This window comes from Apus apus, chromosome Z (assembly GCF_020740795.1).
Source record: "Apus apus isolate bApuApu2 chromosome Z, bApuApu2.pri.cur, whole genome shotgun sequence".
Lineage (NCBI taxonomy): Eukaryota > Metazoa > Chordata > Aves > Apodiformes > Apodidae > Apus > Apus apus.
This window is the reverse complement of record NC_067312.1, coordinates 39,374,262-39,399,118: the sequence shown is the minus strand read 5'-3', so window position 1 is coordinate 39,399,118 and position 24,857 is coordinate 39,374,262. Positions and strand designations below refer to the sequence as shown.

General features: G+C 43.3%; 1 protein-coding gene across 2 annotated transcripts in view; it reads left to right on the top strand.

Moving 5' to 3' along the window:
* The first annotated feature begins 313 nt into the window (after positions 1 to 313).
* MAMDC2 (MAM domain containing 2) overlaps positions 314 to 24,857 on the top strand; it is a 65,953-nt gene continuing 41,409 nt past the window's right edge. For both annotated transcript variants that reach the window (XM_051643136.1, XM_051643135.1), the window contains exons 1-2: positions 314 to 623; positions 733 to 846. In XM_051643136.1, coding sequence (XP_051499096.1) covers positions 593 to 623; positions 733 to 846 — 145 coding nt within the window. In that variant the 5' untranslated portion in view covers positions 314 to 592. The remainder of the gene's footprint in view (positions 624 to 732; positions 847 to 24,857) is intronic.

Here is a 24,857-nt window from a genome sequence, read left to right as displayed (position 1 = left end):
GAGTGAGGGTGCCCTGCCATAGCCCCTCGGCATGGCAGGTTTTGTGCTGCAGCAGGGCAGCCGGGCAGGTTGTGGTAGCACAGGAGCCTTGTTTGGGCTAGGGTATCTTCTAGTTGCAGCCAAGCAAACCAGGTGGAGTCAGGTCCATCCAGTGGTACCCAGCGACAGGAACAAGGCAGTGGGCGCAAGCTTGAAAACACAGGACAACCCACTTCAACCTAAGAAAGCACGTATTTATCTGGGGGGAGACGCGAGGGGAGGAGATGAGGGGAGGGGGGCGGTGATGCAGTTCAGCAGGTTGCCCGAGGCGGTGGTGGCTGCTCCACCCTCGAGGCTACTGCGGCCCCTGTCGCCCCTGCCTCCGGCGCCCGGCCGGGGTCGACCCCTCTCCAAGTCGGGGGTGGGCCGGGCCTCCCCCCCAGGGTGCCCACGGGCCCTGCCCGCCCCTGCCCGGCCCTCCCGCCGCCGCGGCTGGCTCCGTGCGCCCCGCCGAGGGGCCGCGCTCAGCCCCGCCGCCGCCGCAGCATCGGGCTCGGCGCGGCCGCCCTCCCAGCCCGCCCCGCCGCCAGCCCCGGCTCCCCCGGCGCGGAAGATGCTGCAGCTCTGCCTCCTCGCCGCGCACGGTAAGCGGCTGCGGGGGACGGGGTGCGGGGTGGGCGCTGCTCCGGCTTCTGCGGCGGCCCCCAGCCCGCGGCAGCCGGGCCGTGACCGGGACTCGCTTTCTCCTTGCAGCTCTGAGCCTCGCCGGGGCCGCCTTGCTCTCCCCCGGGTCGTGCGCCTTTGAGGACAGCGCCTGCGGCTACGAGTGGGACTACGCGCATCTGCCCTGGGCGCTGCACGGGGAAGGTAAGGGCGCTGCTGCTCCCCGGGCTTCACGCTGCCGTCGGGCGTGCAGCCGAGCCCGGGTGTGCAGCCCACCCGCGGGCGCTGCTGTGCCCCCCGCCGAGCCCCCCGCCGTGGCGGCGGGCTGCCCTCCCTCCGAGGTGGCGGCATCCCGGGGAGCCGCTGCTCAGCTTTCCCGGGGAAGCAGCCGCCGTCGGAACCCCCTCGTCTGCATCTCCGGTCTCTGGGTGTCGGTGCCCGCAAGACTGGTCCGCAGGCGCTGCCGGGAGGTGTCCGCTCCCCCAGGCACAGGGTTCTGCAGGATGCCTCACAGACCTCCTTCCTGTTTCTTTCACTTTCTGTTGGGAAAAGGTGTCTTTTATCAATTCTGCTGTTGGTAACTTAGCCTCTCTCTAGAAAAAAACATACTGCCCAGCTCCTATTAAGCCACATTATTGTCTTTTTTAAGACTTTGGGTTCTACAGTAGAAGTGTACCATTTTCAGGGCAGGAGACAGTCTTTGTGAGGAGTGGCTTTACAACATGTTCACTAAGACTTTTCTCTATTTTTTGGTACCTGCAGTTCAACAGGAAAAAGTTAAACATTAGTCTTTAATTAAGTTGTATTAGACTTTTCTGACTGCTGTTGAGAGAAGGAACAAAATCCAGTCCCTGAAGAGAGTTTGCTTGCAGCTGTAACTCCTACTTGATAAGTTTTTAGTGTAGGCTCCCATTTTTAACAGAATCAATATGAGTAAACCAAAGACTAAACAAAATTAAAAACGACATGGTTGTAACTGGGTAATGAAACAGTTTAGTTTTGGGTATGTCTTGGCCACAATGTCATTCCTAAAGTGAAAGTTGTTCTCACACAGTAAAATGGACCATGTATTTTCAAAGTTTTTAAGCTCTAAAATAGGTGCCAACAATAATGAAGAGGTGAGTACAGATGCAAAGAGATAGACAGTCTTCTTACCCCTCATCAGTGCTCCATTCAGAAGTGGCTGGTCCAGTTTTGTCATTCTGCTTGTTACTCAGCTGATAATGAAGTTTGTGGTTTTTTCCTGATTTGTACCTATTTCTCACATATGCAAAGAAAGTCACCTTAGTTGTTAATTTTTAGACTAATCATTAGGGTTTGAGAACATATGAAGAGTGCTAACTCAGAAAAAAGTGTGAGGATGTCATTAAAAATAATTTATTTTTCTCTTCTTCTTTTTCAATTTTAATATACATAGGTTTTCCTGTATTTTTGAAGATACTAGTGGAAATTTAGTAACTGTCTCTGCTTTCCCAGCTATACCTCTTGACACCATGCCCTCTTAAGCTGCCTGTCTTGGAAGCAGCACTTCCTCCTTGTGATTAATGGGAAGCCACAAACGGGGATACAGCTCCAAGGGACTGTGAGATGCTGGGAGTAATACCTGCAGAAATGAATGTGCATTATGTTGTTCGTGTCCATTCTACAGTGCTTCAAGAAACAGGGAAATTTAATTTGAGGCTTGTATCAGCAACAGCCTACTTTTTTTTTTTCTGGCCCACATAAAGCAATTTTGGTTGTTGTAGTTTGATGCTTCTATGTGACCATAAGCATACTGGTGGCTGCACAGCTCCTGTCATTGTAGGTCTTGTTTTCAGATATAACTGAACTGTTAGACTCTGGGAGGGTATGTGGTATACCAGCTCCCTTAACAGGCATAGTTCTGTCAGCATTTCCATTATATATCTTTTTTCTGCAGTCTGTAATTTAATCATGTTCAGTTGTTCCTGGAAACTTTTTGCATACAAGGTGTTAGCCTCTTCAGAAATACATTGACAGAATTGTAACTAAATCTAGTTGGAAATAGTTTATCCAAATTTAGGTAGCAGGTGTGCAAAACCAGTCTTTCCTTAGATGATCTTACACTCTTTTTATCAAGTAAAACCATATTCCTTTGGGCAGCACCAGGCCATGGTATTTGCAGGATAGTGCATGTCCATGTGGTAGTTTACTGGGACAACAGAGGAAGCGAAGGACAGGAGTGGCAGCCTAGCTCTGAATAGTTCTACTTTTTGCATTGCTTCAAAATTATTTTATTACTTTAAAACATAGTTTGTAATATGGCATTGTATACAGGAGATCTCTTACAGGGATTATCTGATGTGCAGTGCAAGTTCTTTCATCTTATAAATCTCTCAGTAGTGTGGTCTTGTGCCAGACTGTCAAGATGATGTAAATATAACTAAGATCCTGCCCAGAAATTTCCACTCCATACTTGAAAGTTTTTTGCCTGGTTGCCAAGGAAGCCAACATCTTCTGAAGGGTCAGGCACGGAACGGAAGTGTGAGGCTTAATTTTGCTTTTGTTTACAGCTGTGCATTCCCACTTAAAGCAGTAGGTTTCTAAGGTTCAGCTGCTTTTTTTTAAGTTTCTGGCTTCTGTTCAATATTCTGGTAGTTCTGGGGTAAGAGATTTTGTTAGTGCTTGATACTAGAATGTTTATAATTGAAAAGATTTTGATTTTTTTTTTTTTTTTAGCTGAATTTTATAGCTGTAATTGACTGTCATTTTAGGGCCCATTTTAGTCAAGTGGAAAAGAAAAATCCAAGCAAAATAGCCAGTGCTAGAACAGATAGCTGTTTCACTCTTTACCACTTCACTCAAGACTGTCAAATCAGGCCCTAATGAAAAGGGTGTTTGTAGGATACCAGCTACACAAGGAATAAACCAAGTGTTTCGCTGTCATCTACCCAGTGGACCTGTGCTCATAAACTTCTGCTTCGCTGAAACCCTCTATTAGCATCAAGCTATCTCACATGGCTCTGAATTCAGGAATAGGACCTGAATGATAATGAATGTTTAGCAGATGGTCACCATGCAAAGAAAAATGTAAAATATAGAAACAGCGAAGGATGTAAGTTTCTTGTAAGCTTACCTATGGCTGAGAAGCACACCTAGCTGAGGTCATGGCCCAGGCTGGGTAAATACAGCATCATGCTTGAGGCAGCACCTTTACTAAGGTCAGTTCTGTTTTCAGTCTAAGCTGGGAAATCCCATGCAAGCATGATGTGCTTCATGAACTGACTGTTTCTAGGATACCAGCTACACAAAAACAGTAATGTTGTTGCTCAGGAAAAGGGCATAATCACATAATCCTGCTTCTGAAATCTGGTGAGCACCAGATGAATTTGTGTACAATGAGTGGAGTAGAGATAAGATTTGGAAGCTTTAAGTGATTTGCTAGTACTTATTAACCAAGGCGTCAGTAGTCCATTTCAAGGTGTAGGCATGCTCCCATAAATAATCCTGCATTCATGATGCCTCCTAACAGATAATTTATTTTAAGAAAACCAAGTACAGAATACAAGACAAAGACCAGACTCCTTGGACTCAGCTAATGGATGAGAAATTTAGAAAACAGATCTACATTCATCACTACTGTGGTATTTAAAGGTAGTTGAGGAGCTCAAATACCATGTTGCTTACCACTAAGATAAATATAGCACAGGTATATTTAGCATGAATTCATGTCCTGTCACGTTAGGGCATAAAGCTTTGCAGGTGCCTAGTGGCTGGTTTTGGCAGGAATTTACTTCTGTGACAGCAGTGTATGTTGCAAGGGAAAGACTCGTTAATTCTCATACACACTGTCAAGCTCTTTATGATAGGATTTCGTCAAAGAATCTTGAGATTTTGTTTAACCAAATTGCACATTAATTTCAGAAGGCATATGTGCTTTTAAAGTGTGAAACAAACTTTAAAACAAAGGGAGATGCTGTATGTAATAAGCAGTACTCCTGAGTAAAGTATACATAAAACCATGTAGCCCCACCTGAAATGGCAGTAACACACACAGCCTGACATCAATTGCAGCCATCCTACACAGTTGGATTTTTGCATTTTTCGCTTTCTTTGCCACCCTATCCAGAACAGAGCCAGCCATAACCTGGCTGTAGGAACATCCTGCTCATAGCATTATCACAGATAACTTCCATGAGAGACAATAACTATAGCACGTCTTTTCTATGCCTCTGGACAATGTTTACATTTTTGCCAAGAGTATCTGTACAGCATTTTGTGTGCCTGTGTCCAATGGGTATGTTTAAATTCTGAATCCCCCTTTATTCTGACAGAGCTACTATTAATGTTCACTTGGGCTGTCAGCTCAAATTTGCACTAACGGAGTTTGCTGTGCTTCATCTGCTTGCCTGTATTTAATCATTAGATAAGAAATTTGTCTCTTACCACTCCAAGCTATAGGGAAGAGAGGTTGTCTATATTAGCAATGGACTCCAAAAAAGCATGAGATCAATGTTAAATGTACCCATGCACTACCAGCTGCATTGGGCTTGGAGCTATTTTAGTAGTAGTGGCAATAGATTTTGTACCGTTATCTCCTTATCATATCTGCTCTTCTCTGGAATGTTGTCAGACAGCTTTCCATTTGGATCTTCTATAATGAGGTATGTGGCACTGAAGTGCTAAAGATACAACTAGTAATTGATACAGCCATGTGCATCTGGCTCTCATATGATCACTGGCAGCTTTAAATTCGTATTTTTGTGTGTTGCTTTCCTCCTAAAATTCTGGAAGTGTGTGTTACTTCAAATCCCTTGTCTCCAAGGTGTATTTAATAGCATGCATTTTCAAGTTTTTTAATAATGTTTTTTCTTTCTGCAGTATTCCAAAGGAGACTCATCCTTAAAAACAATCAGATTTAATTCAGAAGAGCAATGTAATAAATTACAATATATAAATTATCCTGATTTTCTTGACCTTAAAACATGCTTACTTTTTGCTGCATTAGTCCAAGACCCTGTTCTGTGATATGCTCAAAGCAGGTATCCCTCAGATAACAGTTCATGGTAAGCAGGTAAGCAAGCAACATCACTAAGGACAATGTCACAAAACTGAAGTTTGTCTTTTGGGTCATACTTATCATATAGCTACCCTTTAACATTGCTTTAAGATAGAAAATAATTTCAAGAGGCAGGACAACCATTCCAGGTCATCAGATAAGTCAAGCATGAGAGCAGCAGCATAAGGAATCTCAAATCTAAGCATTGCCTGCATACAATTTAAATAGCTTGTATTTACAGCTGTGCTGTATGACTCAAGACTGATCTCTTTTGACCTAAGCGCTCTCATCTTAAATCTGCATCATTTGGCTGTAATATGCAGGGTAATGAAACTGGTGATCCTAGATTTTTTGCACATCAAGTTCATATCGGATATGTGCTGTGTTGTGGAAAATAGATTGGCATGTCTGTAGTCTCAGTTTCTTTCCATCTATCTTCAGTACCTTCTTGATCATGGGAAAGTAAGCAATTTTGAAAGGTAACAAAGGTGTAATGTTGGTGGCTTTGTACAACCCTTGGATGAGACAAGTGATCTCACATATTTGTGATAACTGTGTAATTGGGAGCAAAGCAGGGGGAATTGAGGAAGACTTGCACCAGCTTCTCTCTAGCTGCAGCAGAAGCAGGCTGGCATGCCACAGTGCTCACTTGCTGGGGAGGTTCTCAGTGAATAAATCCACCCTGACATGGGACCTTACTGGTTTGGATTTTCCAAACCTGTAGCCTGATATTCTCTGCACTGTCTTCCTGGCCAGAATAATTGCATTTGAAGTGACAACTCTCCTTCCTAGACACTCCCAAGGGAGAAAAAAAAAAAAAAAAAAAAGATACTTCTGGCACCCTAAGACTCTGACGCTCCTACCTCTCCTTCAGTTCTGGTGCCGTTTATCCTGTTTTCTCCATTTTGACTACTCAGCCATTGTGTTGGAAACTGATTTATTCTTGTTTTTTTCTTGTTCAATCTGGCACCAGAAGCTTAATAGTAACATGTGTGAGCAGCATTCAGCCTTGCTTCAGCCTCGTCCTTGTCTTGCTGATTCCAGTAGGAAAACTAATATTTTGCTTGCCCATGCATAACTTCTTTCCTAGGCATGTGGGTAATAGCATTTTTATTCAACTGTACACAAATTACAGTTATTAGCACACTTTTTGCTCATCTGCAGGGGCAGGTCTTGTACAAAAATTGGCTAAGAGCACTTTATGTTCATGGAGTGCTTCATGAGCAGCTAGCTGTCTGTGTGTGACACTTTTGTTGCAGCAGGAGAACAAATGAATCCTAAATTCTTATCGGTGAGTCACTGCCTGAGAGATGAGTTTCAAAGCATTCCTCTCCTCCACAGGACAGTAACAGTCTCAGAAGGGTATTTTCACATACAGCTGTTAGTGATTCAGTGCTTAGAGAGTCAACAGGCTATTTTAGTGCTTTTTACTCTGAGCTGTGGAGGCTGGCCACAGGAGAGGGAAGATGGCTGTTAGAACATTCATGTTTACTGAACATGCCTGCAACTCCTGACAATAGGCTGGACTTTGTTTTGCATGAAAACAACTGAAAACAGATAATTTACCAATAGAATTTGGAAAAAAAAAAAAAAAGGAAAAAAGAAAAAAAGGTAAAAACTGTAGGAGGACAAAAGAGTGTTCGGGAGTGGTGATAAAGGCCAAATGACCTCAGTCAAACAAACAGCTTGCATGTAACCCCAAAACAGTTTCCCTCCAGGTAACAAGGTTTGTTACTCGTCAGTAGGGTGGAGCAACTTGCGTGATTCTCTGCCACTAACACAGCACTGTAAACCACACTTACTAAAAATTATGTTGCAACTTCACATTTCAAAATGCCATGTTTTCATGAAAAACTTGCTCTGCATCTCTGTAGCTGCCACTCGATAACCTGTGCTAGCTTGAATTTATAATGCAACTGTGTGTGTTGTTTGCACAGCCTACCCAGAGAGTCTACGGTCACACTGCTGCAGCTTGGACATGAATGTAGGGTGACTATACCCTGAAGTTACCTGAAAGGGTGAAGGGTTCTGGGCATGTCTCAGGTGAACTTTGGAGGGTAAGGTTCAGCTTCCCACCTGCTGTGGCTGGCTCTGATGGAGATGGTTATGGCCCAGGATTAGGAAATCAGTCCAGCTTTGTACTGTTATCAATTAATAGGAAGTTAAATAACATGTTTTCAGCTTCTGTTACATAGAGGATGTATAGTGACCTTGCAAATAGTGTTGAAGTTTGCTAAAATAGAATTGCAAACATGCCAAATCACTTGTTGAAAACAGCTAGAAATATTATCAGTTTTCTGAAAAATAAAATAAAAAATTAAATGAATAAAACGAAACTTTCTTTTTAGGAATTTCAGGGTGCATGCATGGCATGAGGTTTTGTATCAACTGCTGGCAAGCAGTACTTTGTGTCATTGCGCTTATTATGCTATATATGCAATCATCTGGAAAATAAAGAGGAAACCAAATAATCTGCAAATGCTTTTTTTTTTTTTTTTTTGTGGGAAGGGAAGATATTTTCAGCACTATCAATTTTCTGTATAGAGTTTGGTCAAGATCTAATACAGGTCAGGGTCTGTAGTGAGGGAAAAGAAGCTTGCATTTGTGCTGAAGGGTGATCACAGACATTTCAGAAGTTTCCACTGGTAAAAAAGACTTGTTCACCTTGCATATAGTACAGACTTTTCAGAGCTGTGACAGAATCAACCTGAAAATGCCCTAATAGTCTTGTTATACAGGATGCTATCAAGTGGAGACCTTTGAAATTTTATTAAAAATAAGTCAAAACGAGTTAAAACTAGTTGTCTTATCCTCTGTTTTTTTGTAGTTCTGAGACTTTTTCATCACCAGCCACTGTGTGCAAAATCAATACAAGCAATTAATCACAAAATCACAGGATTGTTAGAGTTTGAAGGGACCTCCAGAGATCATCTAGTTTGACTCTCCCACTGAATAGGATCACCTAGAGTGCTTTACTGAGGACTGCATCCAGGCAGGTTTTGAGCATCTCCAGAGATGGAGACGCCACACCCTCCCTGGGCAGCCTGTTCCAGTGCCTTGTCACCCTCGTTGTAAATAAGGTTTTTTTCGTATGTTTAAATGGAACTTCCCATGTTCCACCTTGTGCCCGTTGTCCCTCATTCTGACACTGGGAACTACTGAAAGGAGCCTGTCTCCATCTTCCTTGCACCCACCCTTTAGATACTTGTATACATTGATAAGGTCTCCCCTGACCCTACTCATCTCCAGGCTAAAGAGTCCCAGCTCTCTCAGCCTTTCCTCATAAGGGAGATGCTTCAATCCCCAGTCGTCTTTGTTGCTCTCTGCTGGACTCTCTCCAGTAGTTCCCTGTCTGTCTTGAACTGCAGAGCCCAGAATTCCAGATGTGGCCTCACCAGGGCAGAGTGGAGAGGGAGAATGATCTCTCTCGACCTACTAGCCACACTCTTCCTTATGCATCCCTGGATTCCACTGGCCTTCTTGGCAACAAGGGCACACTGCTGGCTCATGGATAATTTACTATCTACCAGGACTCCCAGATCCTTCTCCTCATAACTACTTTCCAGCAAGTCCACCCTTAACCTGTATTGGTGCATGGGGTTCTCCCTCCCCAGGTGCAGGACCCTACACTTGCCCGTGTTGAACCTCATGAGGTTCTTCTCTGCCCAGCTCTCCAGCCTGTCCAGGTCATGCTGGATGGCAGCACAGCCCTCTGGAGTGTCACCACTCCTCCCAGTTTGGTATCATCAGTGAACTTGCTGAGGATACACCCTGTCCCCTCATTCAGGTCATTGATTAATATGTTGAACAAGACTGGATTTAATATTGATTGACCCCTGGAGGACACCACTGGTTACAGGCCTCCAGCTTGACCCTGCTCAGTTAATCAGAACCCTCTGAGTTCTGTCACACAGCCAGCTCTCCACCCACCTCACTGTCCACCCATCTAGCCCACTCTTCCTGAGTTTCCTAAGGAGGATGTTATGGGAGTACAATTAGTTGATAGATGAAACTGAGGAAACAGGGTCAAACCTTCCACTGTCACATCTGAAGAAAATATTATTTAAAGAAAAGTTATTTTCCTTTAATCTTTGCAGTTTTACTGTTCTAATACTACTTCATAACTGTAAAGCAACAGAAGGCCACAAAGAAGGCCAGCATAGTCATCCATGTAACTTCATACAGTGCTTTGATTACTTAGAAGCCTTTATATTGTTCAAACACATTTTATTACTCTCATTTACAAGAGGAAGCAGTTTTTGCTCCATCGTTCTGTGTGGTTCCAATCCTGGTTCCAGTCAAAAATTCCAGTCTGATTGTTACAGTCCTTCTTCATACAATAAATGAGGCGAAGATTCTTACAATTTTACACAACAATATAGTGCCTGGCACTTTAAAAATGGCTCTTTGTTCAGTAGTGTTTCTTCTGTACTATACGGCTGTTCCTCCGACACATTTTCTTTTGGCAAATGTGGCTCAAGATCAGCATATTAGACAGCTCTTGTAGTCTTGGATAATTGTGCTGTTGTACTTTTGACTGTTGTTTTAAATAGATATATACTTGGATAAAGTATGAACTACATGTTAATAACAGTTTGTTCTATTCTAAACCCCTTGCAAGTCCTAGAATGAAAATATCCATGAATCACAGAAATATCAGCCAGAATCTTTTAGGAAACAGTCTTCACAGTTTTCAATTAGCAAACAATCAAAATACTTAAAGAGGCTCTGTGGTGACTTGATGAGTTTCTCAAAACTTGCTGGGCCACGAACTCTATTTCATATAAAAAAAATGGAAGAGCAGATTACAGCTGTTGCATAGAAAACCATTGTGAGATGCAAATTTATGAATGGAAGTCATTATCAGTTTCTCAGATTCTCTTTTTTTGTGTGTGTGTGTTACCTCATAACAACTGACCAATACTGTATGACTGTTGCCCGATCTAGCACTCATGGTTGAACAAAGGTTAGAGCAGGCTTCTGTGTGACAGTGGTAGTCCTGCTCTCAGGAGAATGCACCTGAGTCATTCAGAGTTGAAACCCATGAATTCTGCCTTAGTATTTCTTCCTTATATTATTTTCTCTGACTCTTTATTTCCTGTGTTGGCAGGTCTTGGATGGTGGATGCTTTATTGCAATGACTGGGCATAACAGCATCTCAGCCAGAAAATTTTGGTTAGCATTTGTATTTTTTGAGCTGCCTCTGATACGCTTTCTGTGTTCAGAAATCTCTTGGTTTGCTTAAGTTCCTATATATATTGGGAAGAAAATAAATAAATACAGTCTTGGATATTAAGGACCTCTTCTAGAAAATCTGAACGGAGGAAAACACAATAGGGAAAATATAATAAAAAAGGTTTTCCTTTAATGAAAGGGGCATGTCTCCTCATAGAGGAGGCTAAAACCAATGAGTCTAACCAAAATGTTTTCTATTTAAAATCTTTCTGAGGCAACAGTGATGATGATGATGATGATGATGATGATGATGATTGTTATTACTACTACTATTATTATTGTTTTAGTTACTATTGATACTTACAAGACTATATTCTTTGAGGCGTACTTGCTCTGGGAAGGCAAGGCTACTCATCTTGCTGATGGGGAAGGCAACATGACTTGCAGCCAGGGTGTGGGTGATAGAGAAATCGAGCTGCCCTGTGATGTGGCTGCTCTTTCACTGCATTTGTGATGCAGGTGGACAGTAGAGATGCCTAGAGGCATACTTAAAAACTGTTTTGAAAGGGGAGAAATAATTTGTCTGTTTTACCTCTTTGATATATAAAGGCACCTTAGCTGAGATCAGTTTAGAAATATCAAGTCCAGGCTTCTGCTGCTGGAGAGCTAACTGGAAATTCAGCTGCTGAAGCTGTAGCATTAGAAGCAATGTGAAACTGAAGAACAAGGAAGGAGAGCTTCCAATTTTACTTTGAAACTATGAATACTTGTAGCACATCTTTACATTTCATATAACTGGAATTTCTGTTTGGCTTTTTTTGTCTGTTTGACTTTCTATAACTGTAAGATCCTCATAGAAAAACTGATGAAGGAAGTATGGGCTGGATGAGCAGAGGTGAGGTGAAGACTGAAAATTGGCTGAGATTTTGGGACCAGAGGGTGGTGATCACTAGAGCAAAGTCCAGTTGGAGGCCAGTCACTAGTGGTGTATCCCAGAGTTCCCTATGGGGTCCATTCCTGTTCAGCGTGCTCATTAATGATGCTGAGATAGAATGTACCTTCAGCAAATTTGGTGATGATAAAAAACAGAGGAGTCACTCATGCATGGAAGGGTCATGCTGGCCTCCAGGGTAACCTCAACAGACTGAAGAAATGGGCTGACAGAAACCTCATGAAGTTCAACAAGGAGAAATGAAAAGTTCTACGCCCAAGGAGGAACAGCCCTGTGCCAGAACATATTCTGGTGCTGCCTAGTTAGAAAGCAGCATGGCAGAAAACGTACCTCAGACTGAGGTTCTGAGCAGGCACGCAGCCGTGCAGGTCTCTGGCTGCAGCGAGTGCCTGAGCCTGGCACTGGTGCCAGAGGGAGCCAGGGGCACCGCGTGTGTGCGGTGTGAGCAAATCGATGATCTCCTCAGGCAGGTGGTTAGACTGACAGAGGAGGTTGAAAGACTGAGAATTATCAGAGAATGTGAGAATGAAATAGATTGGTGGAGTCAAACCCTGAGGCAAGGGCAGGAGGAAGAGATGCTAGAACAAGTGATGGATCCCCTCCCCTCCTGTTCTCAGACAGAAGGAGAGAACTTTAGGAACATGGAGGAATGGAGGGAGGTCCGTCCTCGGAGAGGCAAGAAAAAACCCTCCCAACTCCGTCCATCCTCCGAATTGCCCTTGAAGAATAGGTACGAGGTCTTGGAACTTCAGGGAAAGGAAAATGAAGCTGGAGTGACAGATTTGTCTAGTGAACCGCCTATGACTTGTCGCTCAGCTCCACGACTTAGGACTTCTTCAACTAAGAAGGAAAGGAGGGTAGTTGTGGTGGGTGACTCCCTTCTGAGGGGAACAGAGGGGCCCATCTGTAGACCTGACCCATCCCACAGGGAGGTCTGCTGCCTCCCTGGGGCTCGCATTAGAGATGTTAAAAGGAAACTCTCTAGTATGGTAAATCCATCTGATTACTACCCACTGCTGATTTTTCAGGTTGGCAGTGACGAAATTACTACAAGAAATGTAAGGGCAATGAAGAGAGACTTCAGGGCCCTGGGACGGCTAGTTAGGGGGTCTGGAGCACAAGTCGTGTTTGCCTCCATACCTCCTGCAAGAATGGGTGGAGAGATAAGCAGGAAGAGTTTAATGATGAACGAATGGCTAAGAGACTGGTGCCAAAGGCAGGGCTTTGGCTTTTTTGATCATGGACTGCTCTATGAGACACCTGGCCTGATGGTGGCGGGTGGGATGCACCTGTCCCAGAGGGGGAAAAGGCTTTTGGGGCAGGACTTAGCAGGGCTCATTGAGAGAGCTTTAAACTAGATGTGAAGGGGGAAGGGGAGAAAACTGGGTCTGTTAGGGACAAGCCCAAGAGGAACATACCAGGGCCTGTAGGAGGATGGGCTAAGGAGGATTTAGTCCCACCGATGTGCTCTACTTGCTTCCTGAAATGCCTGTACACCAATGCACGCAGCATGGGGAATAAACAGGAAGAGTTAGAGGTCTGTGTGCGGTCTAAGGGTTATGATCTGGTAGCAATAACAGAGACATGGTGGGACAGCTCACACGACTGGAATGTGGCCATGGATGGCTATGTGCTTTTTAGGAAAGATCGGTCGGTGAAGCGAGGTGGTGGAGTTGCTCTTTATGTGAGAGAGCAACTAGAATGTATTGAGTTTTGTACAGGGGCTGATGAGGGGCGAGTTGAAATTCTGTGGGTAAGAATTAAAGGACAGGGTAGTATGGGTGACACAGTTGTGGGGGTCTACTACAGACCTCCTGATCAAGATGAGGAAGTTGATGAGGCTTTCTACAGGCAGCTGAAAGCAGCCTCACAACTGCAGTCCTTGGTCCTCATGGGAGATTTTAACTATCCCGATATCTGCTGGAAGACTTATACAGCCAGCCTTTCACAGTCTAGGAGGTTCCTCCAATGCATTGATGACAACTTCTTAATGCAAATGGTGGATGAGCCGACTAGAAGAGGAGCGCTGCTGGATCTTGTGCTCACCAACAAGGAGGGCCTTATTGAAGCAGTGGTGGTCAATGGCAACCTTGGCTGCAGCGACCATGAGATGGTGGAGTTCAGGATCCTGTGTGGGAGGAACAGAATTTCCAGCAAGACCAGAACCCTGGACTTCTACAGAGCAAACTTCGACCTCCTCAACCAATTGTTAAGGGAAGTCCCATGGGACAGAGTGCTAGAAGGTAAAGGGGCTCAAGATAGCTGGACAATATTCAAGGACCACTTCTTGCAAGCACAGCATCAGTGTGTCCCAATGGGTAGAAAATCTAGTAAGGGAGCTAGGAGACCAGCGTGGTTAAAAAAGGAACTGCTGGGGAAACTCAAGTGGAAGAGGAAAATCTATAGATCATGGAAGGAGGGACTGGTCACCTGGGAGGAATATAGGAATGTTGTCAGGGAATGTAGGGAGGCAACTAGGAAAGCTAAGGCCTCCTTGGAACTTAACCTTGCAAGTCGGGTTAAGGACAGTAGAAAGGGCTTTTTCAAATACATAGCCAACAAAGCTAATACCAGAGGCAATATAGGCCCACTGCTGAATGAGGTGGGTGCCCTGGTGACAGAGGATATGAAGAAGGCAGAGGTGCTGAATGCCTTCTTTGCCTCTGTCTTTACTCCTGCAGGCTTTTCCCATGAGCCCCAGATTCATATAACCCCAGAAGTAGTCAAGATAGGTGAGGACATAGTAGATGAGGATTGGGTTAGGGATCAGTTGCATAATCTGGACATCCATAAATCGATGGGTCCGGATGAAATGCATCCAAGGGTGCTGAGGGAGCTGGCGGAGGTCATTGCTAGTCCACTCTCCATCATCTTCGGTAAGTCATGGGTAACTGGAGAGGTGCCTGAGGACTGGAGGATAGCAAATGTCACTCCAGTCTACAAGAAGGGCAAGAAGGAGGACCCGGGTAACTATAGACCGGTCAGCCTCACCTCCATCCCTGGAAAGGTAATGGAACAACTTGTCCTTGGCACTATCTCTAGACATATCAAGGAGATGGGGGTCATCAAGAGCAGTCAACATGGTTTTACCAAGGGTAAGTCATGTTTGACTAACCTCATAGCCTTTTATGAGGAAATTACTAGGTGGATAGATGATGGTAGAGCGGTAGATGTGGTCTATCTTGATTTCAGTAAAGCATTTGACACCGTCTCCCACAGCATCCTTGTAGATAAGTGATCAAGTATGGGTTTGATGATCAGGAAGTGAGGTGGATCAAGAACTGGTTGAAAGGAAGAAGTCAGAGAGTTGTAGTCAATGGGGCAGAATCTAGTTGGAGGCCTGTGACTAGTGGAGTCCCTCAGGGGTCGGTACTGGGACCGGTGTTGTTCAATATCTTCATCAACGACCTGGATGAGGGCACAGAATGTACCCTCAGCAAGTTTGCTGATGACACCAAGCTGGGAGGAGTGGCTGACACACCAGAAGGCTGTGCTGCCATTCAGAGAGACTTAGACAGGCTGGAGACTTGGGCGGGGAAAAACCTGATGAAGTTTAACACGAGCAAGTGTAGAGTTTTGCATTTGGGGAAGAAAAACGCCATGTACCAGTACAGGTTGGGGGCTGACCTGCTGGAGAGCAGTGTAGGTGAAAGGGACCTGGGGGTCATGGTAGACAGGAGGATGACCATGAGTCAGCAGTGTGCCCTTGTGGCTAAGAAGGCCAATGGCATCCTGGGGTGTATTAGAAAGGGTGTGGTTAGTAGGTCAAGAGAGGTTCTCCTCCCCCTCTATTCTGCATTGGTGAGGCCACATCTGGAATATTGTGTCCAGTTCTGGGCCCCTCAGTTCAAGAAGGACAGGGAAGTGCTTGAAAGAGTCCAGCGCAGAGCCACAAGGATGATTAAGGGAGTGGAACATCTCCCTTATGAGGAAAGGCTGAGGGAGCTGGGTCTCTTTAGTTTGGAGAAAAGGAGACTGAGGGGGGACCTCATCAATGTTTACAAATATGTAAAGGGTGAGTGTCAAGACGATGGAGTTAAGCTTTTTTCAGTGAAGACTAGTGATAGGACAAGGGGTAATGGATACAAGTTGGAGCATAGGAGGTTTAAGATGAATATCAGGAAAAATTTTTTTACTGTAAGAGTGACAGAGCACTGGAACAGGCTGCCCAGAGAGGTTGTGGAGTCTCCTTCGCTGGAGACATTCAAAACCCGCCTGGATGCCTTCCTGTGTGATGTACTCTAGGTGACCCTGCTCTGGCAGGGGGGTTGGACTAGATGATCTTTCGAGGTCCCTTCCAACCCCTAGGATTCTATGATTCTATGAAAAGGTCCTGCAGGCCCTGCTGGATACCAAGTTGACCGTGAGCCTGCAATGTTCCCTTGCAGCAAAGGTGGGTAATGTTATCTTGGGCTGCATTTGGAGGACTGTTGCCAGCAGGTTGGGAAAGATAATCCTTCCCCTTTGTTCAGCACTGGTGAAACCCTATCTGAAGTTCCACATCCAGTTCTGAGCTCCCCAGTAAAAGCGTGGTATGAACATACTGGAGACACCCCAGTGGAGGGATGTGAAGGTGATTAAGAGAGTGGAGCATGTCTCCTGTGAGGAAAGGCTGCAAGAGCTGGGACTGTTCATCCTGCAGAAAAGAAGGCTCAAAGGGGATCCAGCCTCAACCATTCTGTGATTCTGTGCTGTCTTCATCTTTTTGACCAAAAGCTAAGAAAATCACTCCTGCAGTGGTCTTTCAGAGAGATCTCCACTCACGATGAAGAACATGAGAATTTCTGGGACTTCTAAGGTAAGAATGAAACAGAATAGTCACATGTATGTGTACATGTCTGAGTCCATTTATGTGTGTGTATGTATTTAAGAAATCTTGGCACCCTCATTCAAGAGCAGAAGTGAGAGTTTGTTGTGAGATTAGGGATCTTTTAATTGTTGCTAACAGGATATGAAGAGGTTGTCCTTTACTGGTATTTTTGGGGCTTGATTATCACGTAGCTAAGGTTTTCTAATGCTCTTGGCTGCAAGATTTCATGGGAAACAGATGAGCTGAGGCAGAGTCCACTCTGATGCGTTTCGGTGAATGGGTCTTTTCTTCATAATTTCATAGTTTATTAGTAATTTCCATTGGAAGACTTCTTGTCTTTGGTATGTGCTGTTTTACACATGGTTGTTATCCTGAGGAAGATTTAGCAAAATAGTTCCACTCCATCTAATTGCTCTTGGCAGATTATTCTGCAAAGGAACATCCTTGACTGAAAGTACTGTCTCGCAGCTGTTTAGCCAAAGTGAATTGAGTTCATTTGAGGCCATACAACAGAGTTGACAGTAATTGGCATCACCATCTAGTGAGGTCAGCAGGGAGGCAGAGGAAAGAATGGTTGTGGATTCTGAGTTGCTTGCAGGTCATCAATCCTGATTTGTGGCCAGGCAAATGATAAAACAGACATAGATGTCTGTGATGTTTGCCTTGCATCTTGTTTGGGAAACAGAGGCCTTAATTCTCCCAAGCCATATATGCCCCAGATGACCTGCAGTTCATGATCAGTATTTATTACTGTTGTGTGAGATTAGCAAACCCCTTCTTCTCTCCTTCCCCCATGTAGCAGTTGCATAGTGTACAGAGAAGTGTTTTCCCTGCCTTAAATAAGTACACACCCATGGCAAGCAGTCACAAAAATTTACAAGCTCTAAGTAGGGGTTGGAATCAGAAGATCAGAGACTTAGAGACACATTTCCATGTATCATGCCATGCTACAGATTCTTACTGATACTTTTTTCATCCCAGGAAAGTCATATCTGAGTACTCAAGTGTCAGGTGATACCCAGATTTGCCTTGTGTGACTATGGCAGAACAAGAGTGAGAATCTGTAGCAGTGCTGGGATAATACCATTGTTTTTATATCTTGCCTCTACTGTGATTCTTCATTATAGACCCCTACAGTTTGGTGCCATCCTTCAGGGTTCCATAGAAAATTTACTCAATACAGGCATCAAGAAAATGAGGAGCTTTTAGTACTGCTCAGGTTTTGAGCCGTAATTTAAGCAGCACTAGACTGCCATAGCTGTGAACAAATCTGGAGCCTTCCCAGTAGTCAGAAGATCAATTGTTATGTTTTTCCTTACTGTAAACTAATTTTGGATTGTTTAAATTCCCAAGTTCTTGTAAAGGAAAGTAAAGGCTGCCTTGAGTGCTAAAGTACGTGCATATACACAAATGAAAACTGCAAATACAAGCATCCTGGTACCTGGATTTTTAAAGTGTACGCAATACAGCAACAATAAAAATTTTTAAGAAAGCTCTATTTACTTGTTTTTTAGTTTGGTTTTGTTGTTTGTTTTTTCCCTTAGAGATACGCTTTGAGAAATTATAACGTATAGTGCTCAAACAATGATAAAATCTGTCAGTATGTGGAGTAATGTCTGTTTACAAGTCTGTGTCAGTATACTGGTTTGCTTAGCATCTGCAGTTGCATATTCATCTTCACAGTGCTTGTGTTAGTAAACCAGATATTAACGTCATCGCTTATTTCCTTGAAAGTGCTCATGTAGCTGTATGAAAGCTACTTTTTAAGCTGATTCTTCTAGTGTTTCAAGTAGGGTGACCTGTAACGTTTTAAATATGCATAAATACAGCTGTTGCTTTGTATAAGATTAGTTGGAGTTTAGTATCAAGCAGAAGTTCAAGCACATGAACCTTTACTAGTTGCTATATAGTCATCGCTTTGCGTTTTAATTCTTACAAGGCCTTTCGCAGAGGAATTTCTTTCCTGGCCAAGAATATACTTGTGTGCTTAAGTGGAAACATGAGAGGATTTATACCAATACCAGATTGTTCTCTAAATATAGCCACTTCCAGTGCTTATTTTATACTGTCAAACTGGAGAGTTATTAAGGCAGTAACTGTAGTTTGTTTGAAAAAGAAGAGAGAACTTTGCACAGTGAAGTTGTCATATATGGAAATAAAATGAGTGGTATGTGTAGTTTGGATCACCACATGTAGGTAAAAAGCAAATAGCTGTAATCAGTGTTTGTTTTTATAGAAAAAAGCACTCATGAATTTGGAGTAGACTTCACAGCTTGTGTGTGTTGAAGCCAAAAAGAGTTACATGATCAATTACCCTTTACTAGCTGAGGACTCTTCCTGTGCTGTGTCAGTTAGATCTTTTTCTGTTAGTTAGCCTTTCTAGAGTTGCTTAGCTTTTGTGATGTTTCTTTTTGATAGGCCATTTTGTGTTTTCTCTTAGTTATGCATCTGGAAGGGAATTTTACTCCTATGCATTGAGTCAACCTGCAAGTTATTCCACTATTCTTAAAAGAAATAAGCTAGCTGCTTACTGCAAGATTGCATGTGGCACCCACTTGTCAGCTTAGGAATCTCTCTTTGCTACTCAAGAGTGAAAGTGAGAAAGGAAGAGCTCCAAAGTTTCAGCATTAAGTCAGTGGTTTGAAAATATACAAGTTATTCTGTGAAAAGATAATAAAAACTTCAGTCTTTGAAACTTCCTGGAAAATGGAATTGTTGCCTGCTGGACATCTGCAGTAGATGAACCTCCCTTTTGAGGCCTTTTCTAACTTGGTGACTGTACCATCTGAGTTTGCATAGCATGTGTATTACCTTTTGTGTACTGCAGGAAACTCCCTGGGGAGGGCAGGGTGGCAGTCTGAAGGGTCTGCAAAATAACGCATTGCTTTAGCCTGGTGGAGGAAGGCAGCCTGCAGCATCTTCTCGAAAGAGAAGTTTGCATGCTGTACCTGCACAGTGGGTCTGTGCATTTTACTGGTGACTCTGTTGACATGTTGCAGAGGAGGCTGCATGATGTGCATGGGAAATCTGCTGCAGGGTTTCCATTAGTGCTCCTGTGGTGACTGTTATCCCACCGAGCTACCTGAAGGCTACAAGAACTACAGCCCTGCAAGGGCATGGAGGATAGTCTAGAGTGATAAGAGATTGTCTCAAGTTGTGAAGGCATTAGAGGGTTAGACCGTGGTAAATCTGGTGACAAAGGGATGCTGAAGGAGTTCAGGTCAAATAGGAACTGATGTGCAACTTGGAATTTTTATACTTAACCTGAAGTCAAGGCTCTGCTTTTCAACTTCTTTAGCTCTTCCAACATTTTATGGAGGTGAATTGCCAAACAACAAACCTCGCATTTTTCCTAGAAAGCTGAGAGAATTATAAAAATTATGAAATCCAAAGCCCTCTATCCAAGCTGCTTTTGCTGCCCATTCGTTCCTTCTGCCTGTTTTGATACTGGGGGTTGTGCTGAGCTACGTGCAGGACCTTGTACTTGGCCTTGTTGAACTTCATAAGGTTCACATGAGCCTCACATGAGCCTCAAGCCTGTCAAGGTCCCCCTGGATGGCATCCCTTCCCTCAGCCAAATTGATGGTACCACTCAGTTTGGTGTGATCTACATACTTGCTCAGGGTGTACTCAATCCCACTATGTGAGTCTTTGTCAAAGATATTAAACAGTATTGATCCACTGAGGGACATCACTTGTTACATTTTCTATTTGGACTTTGAACTGTTCACTGTAACTCTTTGGATGTGGCCATCCAGACAATCCCTTATCAGTTGAGTAGTCCGTCCATCAAATCCTTATCTCTCTCTATCAAAGATTGTTTTAAATATCTGAGAATTTTCTGAGGTTAAAAAATGGCTGCTAGTTTTGAATATCATAATTAATATTTGTCTTATCTTGACCATGCTCTGAATTTTACTGAACTTCATTTTTATATTCAGCTGTGCTGTCATGTTTCTTTCATAGCTGGCGCAGAAATATACAGGAGGACTGTCTGATGAGTACAGTTTGGTTGCAGTGGAATTTGCTTTCTGTTTGTTTGCATACATCATTATTAGGATTATATCTATATGCATGATCTGTTGCCCAAGTTTCCATATGTTGAAATTCTATGGCAACTACTAATACACGGTATGACCATATACAAAGTAAAAGCAAAGTTTCAGCTCTCCTGGAGCAGAAATACAGTGCTCCTTTTCAATTAATGTTGATTAAAGAGCCACCCTGAGGCTGAATTCTAGCACCCAGCTGTTGTGGAAGGGTGTTCGAAAAAGTGAGGTGTGATTTTCTTTGAAAATTCCATCCATGGTGCTACAATGGGAATCTCCTTCATCATTGCTTCTGAAGATATAAATTATAATGTTAACCAGACGCTGTTGAAGTGTGCCCATTTTGGTTTGGCACACTTGTCTCACACTTGTTTTGCTATAACCAGGAACTCCCACAGGAAGAGTATGGGTCTTCAAAAAGTGGCCCATCATTGCTTTTCCATAAGAAAGACTTTCTAAACTATTTAGTTGTCACATCAAATATCTATGTGCCCTTTTTTCTGATAAGAAAAGATACACATTTCAGAGGGAAAATGTACCCAGAAAGAAACTTGGATGTTGGGTATTTGGTTGTCCTGGAGATTCAGCAAATGAATAAAGAAGGTAATGAGTCTGACTGGAGACACTGCTTTTATGCAGTGTGCAGATCACACCAGCAACAGCAAGTGCGTGCACCATGTTCTGTGGGTCAGTGCCTGATGAGGAGTGTCTTCATCAGTTTTAACCATAAAAATTAGTCAGGAGGGATAAGCACGTCTGCCTCAGATCCTGCCCCAGAGGACTCCTTTCCTGTCCCAATGAGGTTGCCAGCTGCTGCTTGTGACACATTTCCTTCATGCCAAAGAACAAATGTTAAATGCCAAAAGATCTACACAAAGGTGCAGCGGGTTTCAGTAGCTGCCAGCCTCCTGCCTGGCACTAACCTGCCCATCTGCACAACCCTTTGCCATATAGTTATTTCTCATCATCTGGTACACAGCCACAGCTTTTGCTTAATATGAGATAATTTAGCTTGTGCGTATGGTTGCTGTCCAGTGGTCTGTTTGCAGTTCCTCAGGACATGATTAAACAAACTTTTCAGTTGATACAGTTTTCTTTCCGCTTTTGTATCTGATGCAGAATTTAAGCCCTCATATACTACTGAATTATTTATGGAGGGAGATACAAAGACATAACTACACATTTATTCTCTTGTGAAATGGATGAGCAGAGGTTGAACCAACCCAGTTAGATCTGTTTTCAGGAAGGCTCTGTGGGTTTAATTTTCTCCTGACCAGGCTTCATGTGACACAGAGATGTAGAGGAGGAAAGCAGCTATAAAATTCGTTGTATGCTTCCCCTGCTGGAATCAGTCTAAATTCTCCTGAAACAGCTTGGTTCACAGGTCTGAGAACAGCTGTGAAGTGGAGCCATTTTCCTCCCTGGAGGGTTGCAAGGACAACCAGCTGCGGGAATTTCTTGAGGCTAGTTTCCTGACCATTAGTACTCCTATACTTTGCCTCAAGAGTTGGAAGCATTACAAAGAAACAGTGCCTTTATTTGTAAAATGTAAAATATATTGCAGACTTTGATTTCATTCTTAAAGCAGAAAAAAAGCCGTGGAAAGGAAGATAAAATAGAGCACATTTAAAAGCAAGGAATTAAATGTATATTAAGATCCCTGCTTGGTTGCTTTTTTTTTGTTGTTCTCCTTTGCTCTCTAAAGCTCTGCATGCTTTTTTGCTTTTTAAAAATTTACAGAAAATTTAGGTGCCTATTTGCATGATGTATTTTATTGATTCCCCAAACCCCCCTTGCCTAGCATTTTTTTTAAAAAAAAGGAAAAAAAAAAGATTTATATATCAAAGTTCTGGTTTGCAGTGTTCTTATGAATTTACATTTTCCTAAATTGTAAGTGTGAAGACTTTTGGCCTTAGATGGTTGTCACAGGCTAAGTCATCTTGGATCAGCTTCTTACTAGTATTAGAGCCAAGACTTTTGAAGACTGGTGTGTGAGACCTTCGTTTTTTTCTTCCCTCTGAGCATCACAGTTACAGAACTACTGGCTCAGTACTTTGGGTTATTTCAGTATCATGCACTGAAAAGTTGTCTTTCTTTTTTTTCTTTTTTCTTTTTTTTTTTTTTCCCCAAGTTCCCATTGGTCATAAATATTTCCCTTGTTTTCCAAGATAAAACTTGGCAAGCAGCTACTCTTGTGGCCTAGCTTACACTCAGCTTTTGAGGTGTGGAGGAGGAGCTGAAGCTCTGGAAATTTCACCCTCTCCGTGCTGTGGAAATTGGTCTTTCTCCTGCTCCACAATAAAGGCTGGGGACCATGTCAGGAAGGTGCACTGATAATGAGTTCCGTGGAAAGTGTCTGTTGTGTGTGAGTTGTGGAGCAGCTGTCAATGCTATTTGAGTTTATGGCTTGGAGCAGAGCCCAGAAAAGGCAATTGTACACATTCACTTTTAAGAGATGGGTGGTATATGCATGGAATTTGAACCCAAAATAGAGATTGTGGAGTTAGTCTAATAATTTGTTAACATCTAATAAGGAGTTAATTGCCTCTGTAATCCCAGAGATGTCCATTCATACTTCTTGGTGAGTAGAAATGCATGTTTCTTCAGTGAACAATGGGTTTCATTGCAGGCAACACACATTTCTGACTCTGTAGGGTAACAGGCAAAACTGCTGGGATTAACTGCCGGGACAATTTGAGACTTCAAAATCTGATTCTTGACACCAGAAACAGAGCGGTGAGTCCCTGCCAGTGTCCATGGGGCATGCCAGAGCCCCAGCTGTAGAGTGCGGAGCAGAGGAAGGGAGCGTGTAGGTGCCCCCAGTGCGAGCTCCCAGCTCTGATTTCCCCCCAAAGCCTGCTTGTTTGCTGAGAATAGTTTTCCTGCAGAGAATTCACTGTTCCTGGGGAAACTGTAAACATACAGACAATGTGCTGGGAACAGTGCTGAACATGTTTGTTGACACAACATGAACTTTGGTAACACCTTTTAAGTGTTCCAGCATTTGCCTTGTATCAAATAACTTCCGGATTATTATTTATGGCAAATATGACACTAACAGGCTTTCTCAGAAAAACTGGACTAAAGTCTCTTTTTAGAAAGACCACACAAAGTTTGGCAGAAAGAGTGAAGTTCTTTCTGCAGGTTTATTTTCTGCGTAGCTTATTTTTGTTTAGAATAAGCATGAGGCACAGGCTGCTTAGTTGGGCTCATCTGTTGATACAGTTTGTGTCACGGCCTGCTCAGACAGTCCTCCACACTGAAAAATGGCAGCAGGGACCGAGACAGAGGGCATGGTGGGGAATATCTTAACATGCTTGTTTTACACTTAATTCTTCCCTGAGCCTCCGCCTGTGACCACTGTTGGATATTAACAGCCAGCTGGGAAGATGCAGGTTTGGATCTGCTGAGGCCTTTTGAGGTCCCTTAATTACATTCTGAGCAATAAATCAGGGTGTACATTTGCAAGGGAACCTCTTCCTGTGGGTCGGATTAAGTGCCCCGTGAGATTTGGCAGCTCAGGAGCACTGATGTATGTTAAACTAAGTAGTGTTTTATGGATTTACCTAAACTTTACTAACATCTGTATGATCACCCTAGGATATTTAGGATGTAAAGTGAGCAGAATGAGGCCTAAGAGCCTTAATAATGTGTTATGATAATGATGATGATGATGATGATGATGATGATGATGATGATGATGATAATAATAATGTAATGAGAGCCCATAAATGCTTAATACTTAGGAAAGTTTTGACAAGCTTTTACTTACTTTGGCAGTGAAATGGGAGTCAGTGAGGATATTTCCTGAAAGAAACAGTCTCATGAACTGGCAGGGTCAGATTGATAGATTTTTTTCCAATGACCAGTTTGTATCTCCACTGCTATTTCTATCTTGATAAGTGTGTCTTATAGCAGAACCAGGGTATGCTAAATGCCTTTGCAAACAAATGTCTGAGGATAATACTGGATATTCACTGGAATGATATTGCAGTAAGTGCTAGAATTTGCCAAAAGTTTCAGTAGCTTTTAACTTCCAAAGTTATCTAGAAAAAAGAGAAAGGGCAGTATTTGGAGCCTGTGTTCAGCATCAAGTCTGAGCATCTGCAATGACAAGTGTCTCTGGGTAGCTGGGCAGCGTGTGAAAGGGATGCCTGAAGGAATTTGTTTGTTGACCATTGCCTAGCGAGGGGAAGCCGAGAGGCCGCTGTG